General features: G+C 30.6%; 1 protein-coding gene, 1 long non-coding RNA gene and 1 pseudogene across 2 annotated transcripts; 2 read left to right on the top strand and 1 right to left on the bottom strand.

The window, feature by feature from the left end:
* Nucleotides 1–1,564: 1,564 nt before the first annotated feature.
* On the top strand, nucleotides 1,565–4,275 carry LOC111313319 (1-aminocyclopropane-1-carboxylate synthase 1-like). The gene is made up of 4 exons (XM_022913987.2): nucleotides 1,565–1,810; nucleotides 1,933–2,064; nucleotides 2,174–2,334; nucleotides 3,208–4,275. Exons 1-4 carry the CDS (start codon nucleotides 1,643–1,645, stop codon nucleotides 4,124–4,126), a joined length of 1,380 nt encoding a protein of 459 aa, XP_022769722.2. The 5' UTR covers nucleotides 1,565–1,642; the 3' UTR covers nucleotides 4,127–4,275.
* Nucleotides 4,276–8,573: 4,298 nt separating this feature from the next.
* On the bottom strand, nucleotides 8,574–9,813 carry LOC111313318 (heavy metal-associated isoprenylated plant protein 39 pseudogene; annotated as a pseudogene).
* A 2,442-nt stretch (nucleotides 9,814–12,255) lies between these two features.
* On the top strand, nucleotides 12,256–12,774 carry LOC149512084 (uncharacterized). Its single transcript, XR_016332749.1, has 3 exons — nucleotides 12,256–12,277; nucleotides 12,357–12,584; nucleotides 12,689–12,774. It is a non-coding gene; the product is annotated as an uncharacterized LOC149512084 (long non-coding RNA).
* The last annotated feature ends 647 nt before the right edge of the window (nucleotides 12,775–13,421 follow it).

The raw sequence follows: 13,421 nt of genomic DNA, 5'->3' as shown, positions 1-13,421 counted from the left end.
TCATATAAAATTTAAAATTTAATATTTATATTCGTATGAAATTTAAAATTTAATCCCTCTAATACATAATATTTTGAATTTTTAAAATTTTTTTAGTTTTTTAAAGCATTAAATTTTAAAAATTGTTACAATATTTTTTCATAATATACTATCATAATATTAAAAATTTTATCACAATATTTAATCACAATTTTCATATATTATCACTAAATCTATCATAACTTTTTGTTACCTATTAAAATATTATTACTAGTTCTATTACTATTTCTTATTGCATTGTCACAAAGTATAAATCCATTATTAATTTTATCACACTTTTTTTACAATTGTAGTATTTGTAACCATATTAAAAAATTTATAAAAAAATTGAGTAAAAATCTATTACAAATTTGTCAATATATTATACGAATCTATCACTATCTAATTTTAATAAAATTATTATTTTTTATTAATTTATCTAATGAATTATAATTATAATTACATTCTAGGATAAAATTATCCATAAAACTATACTTCTATTCTTTTAAATTAAATCATATTTAAATAATTTTTTACAATCAAAATATAGGTTCTAGAATCTAAATACATTTAAAGTAATTTATTAAACTTAATGTGTATTGGTTTTAAAATTAAGCTTATTGTTTTATTTAACATAATTATTTTTTATTAATATAAATGATAATATTATAATTAATATGACATTTTGAATAATTAATTATATATAATAAAACTAGTATATTAAAGGAACTAAAATATTTTAAAATATTTTTTATATTAAATTGATTAAATTTCAAATTTCATGTGAATATAAGGACTAAATTTTAAATTTCGTATGAATATATTAACTATTTATATAATTTAACAATCGATTTTATTAATCTCAATTGTTATGTCAATAAGTTAATGTCATATCATTAAAGTTAACACTATGTCAACATGATCAATTATCACATTAGCTAATTTAATAGACCAACATTATTAAATTAAACTAGTATGAGAATCTAATTTTGGTAAATTGTTATAGGCACTAAAGTTTGAATTCATATAAGTATAAAGACTAATTGCATAATTTGACCTAAAAAATTAAATAAAATTTTTTAAATAAAAATTCTAAAGTTTTATGTTAAAAATATTAAATAAAAATTAGTTAAAAATTAAATTCGATATATTAAAAGATTTAATTAAATGTACAAAACATAAAAAATTTTAATATATTTTTAGATAAATAATTTTAATAAAAATTTTGATAAAATTTTTATTGTTGAATACATATTGTTCAAATATAAATTATAAACAACATTTTTCATTTTTTTATATTATTGATGTTAAATTTCATTAATTTATCAATTTAAAATTTTTATTAAATAATTTTTTTAAAATTATCAAACTTGGCTTAAAAAAATTTTATCTAAGCTTTATCTTTGACCAAAGCAGCACTTGAATTCTCTCGTGTCCCGTGGCTTGACTTTAATTTGCTGTGCCGGTTCCAAAGTTTGAAAAATATTCGTTTCCCTTTTTGTTCTTTCTCGGCCTGCTTCAGTCTATAAATATACACCACATTACATTGCTATGGAGCCCAAAACCTTTCTCTGATTCCCATAACACATTCCCTCATCACTATTGCAAAACATAATAGGAGCAAATGGAGTTTGCAACAAAGAATCAACAGCTTTTGTCTAGGATAGCCACTAACGACCGACCTGGAGAGAATTCACCTTATTTTGAAGGGTGGAAAGCGTATGACAGCAACCCTTTTCACCCCACTCAGAATCCTGATGGGGTCATCCAAATGGGCCTAGCTGAGAATCAGGTTGGTTGGTTTATCCAACCTTCACCACTTTGCTTTATTTGGGAACCACCTGAATTTCACTGCAATGATCTAGCTTTACCACGAAAACTAACCATTTTCTTCTTACTCTTTGTTCTTCTCAGCTTTGCTTTGATTTGATCAAAAAGTGGATTCTGAAAAACCCCCAGGCCTCCATCTGCACTGCTGAAGGAGTTGATAAGTTCAAAGATATTTCCATCTTTCAGGATTATCACGGCCAGAAAGAGTTTAGAGAGGTATGAAAATATTCAAAACATTTAACCTCTAACGCAGCGAAGAACAAATAATGGTGACATTTTCCCTGATCAATTATTACTCCTTCTTCTTCTTCTTCTTCTTCTTCAGGCTGTAGCTAAGTTTATGGGAAGGGTAGGAGGAAACATGGTCACATTTGATCCAAACCGTATAGTCATGAGCGGCGGAGCCACAGGAGCTAACGAGACGGTCATGTTTTGCTTGGCCGATCCAGGCGACGCTTTTCTTGTACCTTCACCTTATTACCCAGCGTACGTACTCTTTCTTTCATTTTAATTTTTTTTAAATTATAATTTTCATTTGGTTTTTAATATTAATTTGAGTTTTGACTTCACGAACATAGAATACTATACTTTTCAATACAAAATAGAACAAGACTCTCACTCGGACTTTTGCTTCTAGATATGCATTTTGTGGGTCAGGGATGTTTAAATTTCAAGTTTCAAGAATACAAAAGAAAGGGTAATTTTGTCATGTAAATGAGCAAAATATTTTGGAAATGTAGAAAGACAGGCAAAACCATGTATTTTAACTAAAAATGATTATTTTCTTTGCTTGTTAAAATTTAAAAGGCCTAATGCTCTAATTGAATTCTAATGAACAACTATAGAGAATGTTTGTAAGATAGGGGACCATAATTTCCCTTATCTACAACAGTAGAATTTGGCTTGTAAAGTCAACAACAACAACAATTCAAACGTGCTTTGATAATTTGATTCAAATAAGTTAAAGTCAAGCCCGTGAGATTGCGTGATTTAAAAAAATTAATAGCATCTATTAGTATTAGTCATTTATTATGAAAATTAAATGTATAAATTAATAAATTGGACTTTTTTCATTGATCTTTGACCTCCAGAAAATTCTAAAATGTAGACCTTTACTTTGACAATAATTCCTCAAAATTCATATAAACTTTATGATATACTCATACTAGTTCCTTGGACAATTTTCAACGTTCTCTACTTTCCAGCTTTAGTAAGAGTGTTAAAAACTTAATTCTCTTCTCCTATTGGTTTCCTTTAAAAAATATCGTGTGAACCGTGTTCATATTCTTCTTTTCCTAATATCTTTCCTATATCAGTTTTAGTCATTAATTGATTTGTTTTTATTTGAAAACCGTGCAGATTTCTCCGGGACCTAAGATGGCGCACTGGGTTGGAAATAGTTCCGGTTGACTGCAATAGCTCAAACAATTTTCGTATAACAAGAGCAGCCCTGGAAGAAGCCTATGAAAGGGCTCAAAGATTGAACATCAATGTTAAAGGCGTGATCATAGCAAACCCCTCAAACCCTTTAGGCACCACCCTGGACAGAGAGACAATGAGGAGCTTAGTCAGCTTCATTAACGAAAAGAACATCCACCTTGTTTGCGATGAAATCTATGCAGCTTCAGTCTTCAGCTCTCCTAGATTCATTAGCGTTGCCAAGATTATACAAGATATGGATTGCAACCGTGATCTCATTCACATTGTTTACAGCTTGTCCAAGGACATGGGATTTCCTGGTTTTCGGGTTGGCATTGTTTACTCGTTCAATGATGTAGTTGTGCATTGTGCCCGCAAGATGTCAAGTTTCGGGTTAGTCTCCTCGCAAACTCAATATTTGCTTGCTTCAATGCTTTCCGACGAGGAGTTTGTTGAGAATTTCCTAAAGGAGAGCTCACAAAGGCTAGCCAAAAGGCACCGTGTTTTCACCGACGGACTCGAACAAGTAGGGATTTCTTGTTTAAAAGGCAATGCTGGTTTGTTTTCCTGGATGGACATGCGACCACTCCTTAAAGAACAAACTGTCGAGGGAGAAATGGAATTGTGGCGTGTGATTGTCAATGAAGTGAAACTCAATGTTTCACCAGGTTCATCTTTCCAATGCTCGGAACCTGGCTGGTTCAGGGTCTGCTTTGCAAACATGGATGATGAGATTGTTGAAATAGCACTTGATAGAATTGGAAAATTTGTGCGTCAAGGAAAGGAAGAAGATGTTGCACCAAAGAAACCTAAACGTTGGCAAAAGAAACTCCATTATTTATTTTGCTGTTGTAGATGAAAATTTGGTATAGAATTAGGACACGTAAAGATATGGGATCGGAACACGTAAAGATAGGACATGTAAACCTAAGGTTAACGACCAGATATAACCTAGCATGTATGAATATATATATATATATATATATATATAGATCTTATTATAGTTAATTTTAAATGTTTATATACTTACAAATACAAATTACCATGCACTGATATGAGGAATACAATGACTTCATTCTTATGGGTTCTGTTTAACATGACCATTTTACTCACTAATTAAAGATTATGTGGATTGCAGATTGAGACAAATAAGTGTTAAAAAATCAACATGACATCATCATTTGATTGACAATAACATTCTCCATGCCTTCAATTTGCTTTGGTGGATATAAAACATTTGAGATAAACACAACCATGGCATGGAACATGATGTGATCATGACATGTTCATTATGACTAAAAATATGCAATTTTCTTGGACATTTTTATGCCTATTTGTCACAACGACTCAATGAAATTGAGTAAGTTTTCAATAATCTAGAAGCCAAATACTCCATAAAGAGATATACTGCTCCAAAGAATATCTTTAAAAATATGCTTAAGCTAACTAAATTACTGGACAATGAAAGCTTTGTTGTCTTGCTTGAAGTTTGTTAGAGGCAGGTTCAAATGGGCCAGTAGAGAATTTATAGCCACCTCAAAGATTAAAAAATAGAAAATTTTGAAGTACAAATTTTCTTTGAACATCTCAACATTTTTTTCTGAACACATTTTCTATAGATAAAATTAATAAATTCATCAGTAATTTTTTATATATATTATAAGTGAACAATAAAAGAAATTCTGAATTTGGTATGGAAATTTGCTAATGTACACAAATTGGGTATACATAAGAATAGCTAGAGAAGTAGTTTGAATCATTTGTGCTGCCTCTTTTTTTGATTGCATGAAAAAGTTTTGAAGAAACAAGATGAACGGGGTGGGGTTGATATTTTGCTGCTATAGATGAAAATTTTCTCTAGAATTAGGACACGTAAAGATATGGGATCGGAACATGAAAATCAATTATTAATGTGTAAAAACAGGTGACTATTTTCAACCAAACTGTGGTGGCAGATGGAAATTGGATCCACTTTATGTAGGTTTGGTTGAAGTGCACCAAAGTATAGAAACGTAAAGCTGAAGTAATTTCTCCTACCAGATGAGATGAGACATCCTGCCCCCACCAGTAACAATATGTTTGTATCCAATTCTGCAGTTGGTTGCCCCTTCAAGTTATCTCTATGACACCAATTTTTGTTCCTTTCTATTCTTTTAATATCTCATCATCACCCGTCGTTAATTTTCTTGTAGACTTAAGACTATATGTTATTCCAACAAAATAAAAAAGGCACCTAAGGTTAACGACCAGATATAACCTACCCTGTATGAATATATATATATATATATATATATATAAATGAATAGATTTTATTATAATTAATTTTAAATGTTTATACACTTACAAATACAAAATACCATGTATTGATACGAGGAATACAATGATTTAATTTACTTATTAATCACTTAATTATTTTTTCTGCAGGAAAAAAAATAAAAAGTTGGGTTATGATTTACATTATTAGCAGAGCTAACGTGACATTGATTATTGAAAATTTGATAGACAGAGAGAATGAAACGAGGTGAAAGAGAACAAGGGATGCACGCATGCGTTCTGTTCGGCTGTTGACATGGGGGGTTTTGACCATTGACAAAACAAATGCATGTTCTCTGGTTTCTTTGACTTGCACGTTTGCACTCTTTTATTCTCCAACAATGCTGGCCTGTATCCACCGCTGATCGCGTTGCCTCGCCAATCAAGGCAAATTCAATTCCATTAAAAATAAATCTTTTCCAATTATCTTACCTTTCTCACTACGCGCTTTTCCTTATTTCAATGAAACTGATTCTATCACTTTGTTAATTGAATCATATCTTTGACTTAATCGATTCGGTTCCTTGGATGCAAAATATTCATGACCGATCAAAAGCAAATAAAAAAAAAAAAAAATGAAACTAATGTTGTGGTTTATTGGCAAATAAGATAAACCATCCCTTTCTTTCCTTTTATAATTATTGGCTTTTAACATCCTGTCGGCTCATCTCGTGGGACCTATTTTTTTAAATTTCGTTTGTTTTACAAAAAATATTTTTTAATAAATATTTATATTTTTTGAATTAAAAAAATTTTATTGTTTGAATTAGTTAATGAAAAATGTTTTTTGTTATTTAGTTATTTTTTAAAAATTTTGTTTTTTTTTCACATAATATTAATATAATTATTAATATATAAAAATATATTTATTATTAAATTATATTAAATTATTTATTATTAAAATTAAAAAATAATTATATTTTAATAATAATATTTAATATTAAAATATTATGTTAATATAAAAAATACTGAAAATAAAACTATTCATTATTTTTATATTATTTATTAATATATTAATATATTATTTATTAAAATTAATATATTAGTATAATATTTATTAATATAATATTATTTATAAGTAAAATTATGCTAAAAGTATTGATAAATAATTTTACTAATAAACAATTTTTTCAAAAAATATATATATTTTTTCAAATTCATAAAATAATTTAAAAAAATAATTTTATTTTTCATTGACTAGAAAATTATTTTTGGGTGACCAATTAATTTTTCACCAAATAAACACTTAAAAATGTAAAAATTACTTTTCAAAAATTATTTTTCATAAAATAAACGGAGTCTTAATTTCAATACAATGTTAAACCTTGGTGGATAATTTGTACTTTTCAAAACATGACAACATTAGATAAAGTGCTAAAATTTTTTTTTTATTTGAAGTTGTTAGGTTTTAATTTTTTATTATTAAAATTAAAATTTTAATATTTAATTAATTTTTTGTACGTTTTGATAAAAATAAATTGCGCATTTAAAAGTATTCATATTTTATTAGTGAATCAACAACTTCAAGTACTGTTTTTGAAATAAGGAAACTTTGAAAAATGAGAACTACAGAAAAAAAACGTTATATGAATGTCATTCAATTTTGATGTACTTACTAGAATCCTTTACATGCACAGAAATAAAATTTCAAGAATGAAAATTTCCAAAAGTTCCAGCACATTTTTCATGTACGGTTCAAATAAGTGGATTGAACATGTATTATTGGTTAAAATTGGATAAAAGTTATTGGTTCAATGTAAACACAATTTCTGTTGTTTAGCCAGTAAACAGTGTGATTGCAATGTGACAAAGATGGATTAAGCTGAAGAGATTGACATTTACAAGTTGGCGTAAAGCAATTTTTAATGGTGAAGAAACTTGAAAAGACAGTCGATATCTTCTCTGTATCTTCTTGAGGATTCTTTGTAGTAATTTTGTCTTTGGTTACAAGTTTTCAGCCCTCAGCACTGTTTTGCATTTGCTGAAAATTTGAGTTGCTTTAGCATTGGTTGCCTCGAATCATTCTTCTTTACCCCCCTTGAATTTCATATCAAACAATGGTTAAGAAACACTGTTAAATAAAAGGATTGTGAAAAGAAGACCAAATGCACATGCGTAAGGGGAGCCACCTAAGATTTATCAGAAAGAAAGAATAAAATTATGGAAACATCTTCGTGGGTCACATCCATTTTCAACTTTAATACATGAATCGTACAAGACCATGGCGTGGTGTTCATGTGGAATGTTGCATTAAAACAGTTATCTGTGAATTTATTCTTGTTCCTGCAACATTAATCTATTCAAAGAGTTGATTAATATAATTTGAATCGGATTATGGTGGGTTACTAGATGACAAATAAAGTGATGGAAGTACAGGAAATTCAAAGCTTGTAGATTCAAAAAGGAAATAGTTTTTTTATGAAAAGAATGATGAGAAGTATGCTGCTCCATACAGATAATTACATGAGGGTAAATCAGCTATAAAACCTCTGCTTTCCAGCTAACAATGGCTAAACTCTGGAGAAGGGAGAGAGAGAGAGACAGACAGAGAAGCAAAAGAATAATGAATTGTTGAATATACCGACAAATACATTGTTTCCATTCAGTTTCACTTAAGAGATTTTGAGATAGGTTAGTAAAGACCCACAAATCTACGAATACACAGGACATGTACAACATATAGTAACATGCAGAAAGGCAGGAAATCTCCAAATAAGAATTTCACTGTGACCCACCATGGAACTGGAGTTGTCAAACATGTGAGCTAACTTTTTTGCTTTTTAGCTGCCTTTCCCTCCCTCCCTCCCTCCCTCCCTCCCCAACAACTGTAGCAAGCAAAAGTACCCTAAAAGAATAAGATCAATTGACCGATTGAGTGGCATTGCATTAATATTCAAAGATATTAAAATTCTAAGGTAGAATTTTTATTTTGCTTTATGTTTTTGTTGGGTCGGTGGCTGTGGTTGGCTTGGTGTGGAGGGCAAGAGGAAGATTCAAGAGGGGCACAGTTAGCAGTAGAATAGATGATAAGACTAGTTACTAGTATAAATTGTATACATTCATGGACAATGGTTGATGGGTTCAAAACAAATTCCAAAATTTCGTTTATTCACTCTAGTCTCTAAAGAGTACATTACTTATACATGAAAAAACAGGGTTAATGAGGCATCATCACCATCTATATACAAAGAAGTTCTCTTCTTTGGTTTACCTCATATTCTCATTGATGACATTCAAATCCATCAACAATTTGAGAAAGCTATGTTTCCCTCACCATTTTTCCAAAGCCTAATCAACAAATAACACAAGCATTTGGATTCTCTTCCATGCTTTGAACATAGTAATAAGTGGTCATGTGAGGATTGTATGCTTTGCAGGCCCTGACAAGCTCCAAAACAGGGTCTGGCCGTGGCAGTGGCTTTTTCTCCTCTTCTTTCTTCTGCTCCTCTTCCTTCTTAGGCTCTTCTTTCTTCTACTCTTCTTTCTTTTGTTCCACCTCTTTCTTGGGTTCTTCCTTCTTTGGCTCCTCCTTCTCTGGCTTCTTAGTTGGCCCTACTGATACTATGTCAGTTGGCCAGTACTTGCGTAATTTGCTCGCCACCTTTATAGAATCAACCGTTCCAATCACCGTCAATTGCTTTACCTTCATATCCATGGCAATGGAATTAATTCCTATTAAATTTGCAAAGCAAAAAACAAGTTAATCAAAAGGAAAAATCATTCCTTTTCCAAGGCCAGCTCAAAAGAAGAATAATATGGCAGGACAAATTGTTTTCTCCATAAACTCAATCATTTTAATATGCTTTCGTATAGATGCAAATCTCAAAGTTAAAAACAAATCACTGTCTGCAGGAAGAAAATTGTTGGCATCAGGATGTACAAGTCATTGGCAAAAGAGAGATTATAACAAGAGACAACAAAACAATCTAAACCAAAGTTCAAAACCATACAAATATATTAAGCAGTCCCATCGTTTTCTGTGTTCAATATAAAAACATTTGGACATCAATCAAGTAAATACTTTATAATAAAACATTTGTTTTTATAGGAAATTTTCTTTATGCAGAGTCACATAATAGGAGTTTATGCTAAAATTCTTTAGGCAGATTGCACAGTCTCATTCACATTGTTTACAGCTTGTCCAAGGACATGGGATTTCCTGGTTTTCAGGTTGGCATTGTTTACTCATTCAATTATGTGAATTGTGCCCGCAAGATGTCAAGTTTCGGGTTAGTCTCCTCGCAAACTCAATATTTGCTTGCTTCAATGCTTTCCGACGAGAAGTTTGTTGATAATTTCCTAAAGGAGAGTTCACAGAGGTTAGCCGAAAGGCACCGTGTTTTCACCAACGGACCCGAATAAGTAGGGATTTCTTGTTTAAAAGGCAATGCTGGTTGGTTTATAGCGGGAGGGGGACGTGCCACACTAGAGAAAATAGAGGGCACACCACCACAATTAGGAAGAAATGGCAAATTGGCCAGGTGTTACAATCAGTGGTTTAAAGCTATTCGCTTTTAATCAAATAAAATACCCTCATTTCATTTGTGATTCATGAACATGGGGGGTAGGAAAGGCAAGGGGATCTGGTATTCTTTTTCAGTATTTTCGACTTCATTTCCATTGGTGCGTGCCTCATCGTTAGGGTAGATATTCAAGCCTTTTTTGTAAGTCCACATTGGACAACATCATATGAAAAACGCTGATATTTGCACTTAATGGCAGCTTACTGTTATCTAACCTTTTTATTATTCTTTTGAGCCATTTTTTTTCTTTAATATTGGAAGCAACTTCTTAAAAGAGGTCCAAAGTACATGTAACAAAGTTAGTAAATTCATTGTCATATTCAACGAAATCATCTTCTTATTTTTCTCTTCATTTTGGGGGCCTACTAGGACCACAAAAAATAAAATGCCAGTTCTTTTAAAAGGAAAATGAGTGAATATTAGGATGGTAACGGGTCGGGTCGAGACGAGTTTTTGTTCGTTCCGAACTCGATCTTACTTTAAACATTTAAAATTTGAATCCGATTCGATAATTTTTTTGTTATTTTTTATATCCGACCCCGACCCCGACCCGATCCATCATTTTATAAAATTATATTCGATCCGATCCGAAATTAATAAAATATTATTTTAAATATAATATAAAATTAAATATATATAAATATATATACATAATTATAAAATTAAATAAATAATTAAAAAATTATTTTATATATATATTGGGTCGGATTTGCCTAAAACTTGACACCGATCCGACCCTGACTTTTTTCTCATGTTACCCGATCTGATTCCGACTTGATATCCGATTTTCAAAAAAAAAAAATCTACCTTAAAAAATCGGGTCGGGTTGAAACCTTTCGGGTACAAATTTTTTTACCTTTTTTAGTGAATATATAAAAATTATTTTTTGAATCAAATGCATATAATTAAAATTAATATTTAAAAATTATGAATTTAAATAAATTTATATGGGTAATTTTTTTTTCAATTTGATAAGTAATAGAGTAAAAGGATTTAAAGATATATTAAAAAATAAAAAAAATGAATATATATATATATATTTGCTTTTCGAAAATATGATGTAATAATAACTATGAAGTGACGTTACAAATTCATAGCATTTTAGGAGGGTTAGACTTTAGAAGTCAACAAAACGCACGGTCACGATAGAATTAGCTCTCATCTCGATTTTGTAAACATCCTATGGCCCATACAGGATAAAACTGTCGCGAAGAGAAGGGTGAAGGTGAAGGTGGTGGATCTGGAGAAAAATAAAGCCCAACCCAACGATTTCAGATTTTGTTTCCCTTTGATTTTTCATTTTGAAAACGAAAGCGATTGGAGTTTGTTGTGTTGTTCTTGCGAAAGCGAATGTAGTTGGCTTTACAAACCCAGGTAATTTCATCAATTCCGGGTAATCTCATTCATTTTCGCCTTCTTTCTCTTTTAAAAATATTTCCTTCTCACATTAGCTTTTGCTAATTTATTTCAAATTATTGCTTAAACATTAAATTGACAAATTATTTTCAAAAAATAAAATATAGTAATTTAAAATATGATTCATTAATATGATATAATTATAAAATAAAAAATATATAAAAATAATACAATTTAAAATTTGAATAATAATTATATATAAATTAAACAAAAAAATTATATTTTATATTTTTATTTTGACACGAATTATAATATATAATTTTTATATAAAATATGATAAAAATAAATAAATTTTAATATTTTATATGATATAAATATATAAATTATCAAATTTAAAAAATAAAATTCAATCAAATTCTTACACGTTTTAAATTAATGGAGGTAATTTTTGTGTTCCCGTTCATCTAATCCAATCCAAAATCTGATGTTTATTATTTAGTAGTAGTTTTCGTCTTTTTAGCGAAGATAAAAAACCTTGTACGTGCCGCACGTGCGATGATTAATTTCCCTCCCTTTCCCGCCATCGTGGCGCCTCTACAAATTCGTTTTTCAAATCCCGCTCCGTCTTCCCGAAAAAAAGAAGCCAGAAACCGAAGAGTTAATTAGAAAAAAAAAAAAAAACGGAGGGCAACGACGCAGTAGGAGAAAGAAACCGGAGAAATGATCGGCGATAACTCCTTTTCCAAAACGATATGCTCCATCTGCTACGAAGATCTCCTGTCTATCTCCAATTGCGGCCACGTCTTCCACGAGCTCTGGTCAGTATATACACATCGGTTTATTAATTAATATTCCAACAAATAATATTAAAACGGCGTTTTATTTTGGAACCTGTAGTTTGCAACAGTGGTTCGAGCACTGTTCGAATTCTACGAAGAAATACAATTGTCCTGTGTGTGAGCAGAATTGTGTAGGTCACAATGCGACTCGTCTTTATTTTCAATCAGTCGGAGATCAATCCGATTCGTTGAGCTCACAAAAGTTGATCGGTCGGGAAGAAGATACGGAGGCATTACGGGCGAAGTGAAGGGATTGCTACGCAAACACAATGAGACCAACGAGGAGGTAAATTTTGGTTCCATTTTTTTTCTTAAGAAAAACAAAAAAAAATGTGATAATTTAAATTGAAAACTTCGATTTCTCAAATCCTCTGCATTTTGAAGTTTCAGCTGTATCTTTGCGAGGGAAAGATAGAGAAGAAAATGGCATTGAAAAATGAAGACTTAAGAGAAAAAGCATTCTTTCAACAGAAGCTCAATTCTAAATCTAAGGTGACTATCATGTATACCATTGGAAAATTATTTTCTTTTAAAAACCAGTTAAATTAAATTTGAATAACATTTTTTTGTGCAATTGTAATCTAAGAGCTTAGTAAATCGAATTCGGAATGTTCAAGGCAGGAACAAGGAATATAGCACTAGCCTAGGAACTTGCTATACTCAAACTGCGAGTGCAAGGTATTCTTTTTGTTACTTCGGACCTAATTAGTGATATTTGTTTCTTGTTTGTATAGTTTAAGCCAGGGAGTCTGATTTGGACCTGGAGCAAGATGGGATTTAAATCTTGCCTCACTGAGTAATGAAGCCTACAGCCAAGATACAATTGATAATCTGATTCGGTCATTGGCCAGTTATAAAAGTAAGTTTTTCACCTGCATTTGAATAGTCTATATACTTACCTTGTTCGAATCTAGCTGAGTGTTCTAGATTTGATGAATTTTACAGGTCCATCTAATTTTTGCTGGGTGCTTAAGTGTTAGGATTTATCAATACCCTTTGGAAGTTAATACTGCACATCATTGATGCTCAGTTGGCTATTGCCGTTTGAGCTTGTATTCACTCCTGACCTGGACAACTTTAATTTTTCCTCATATTGGAGGATAACATTATCATATCTTATCCA

The sequence above is a fragment of the Durio zibethinus genome, chromosome 23 (assembly GCF_047325235.1).
Source record: "Durio zibethinus cultivar Kanyao isolate XHJ-2024 chromosome 23, ASM4732523v1, whole genome shotgun sequence".
Lineage (NCBI taxonomy): Eukaryota > Viridiplantae > Streptophyta > Magnoliopsida > Malvales > Malvaceae > Durio > Durio zibethinus.
This window is presented reverse-complemented; position numbering and strand designations above follow the sequence as displayed.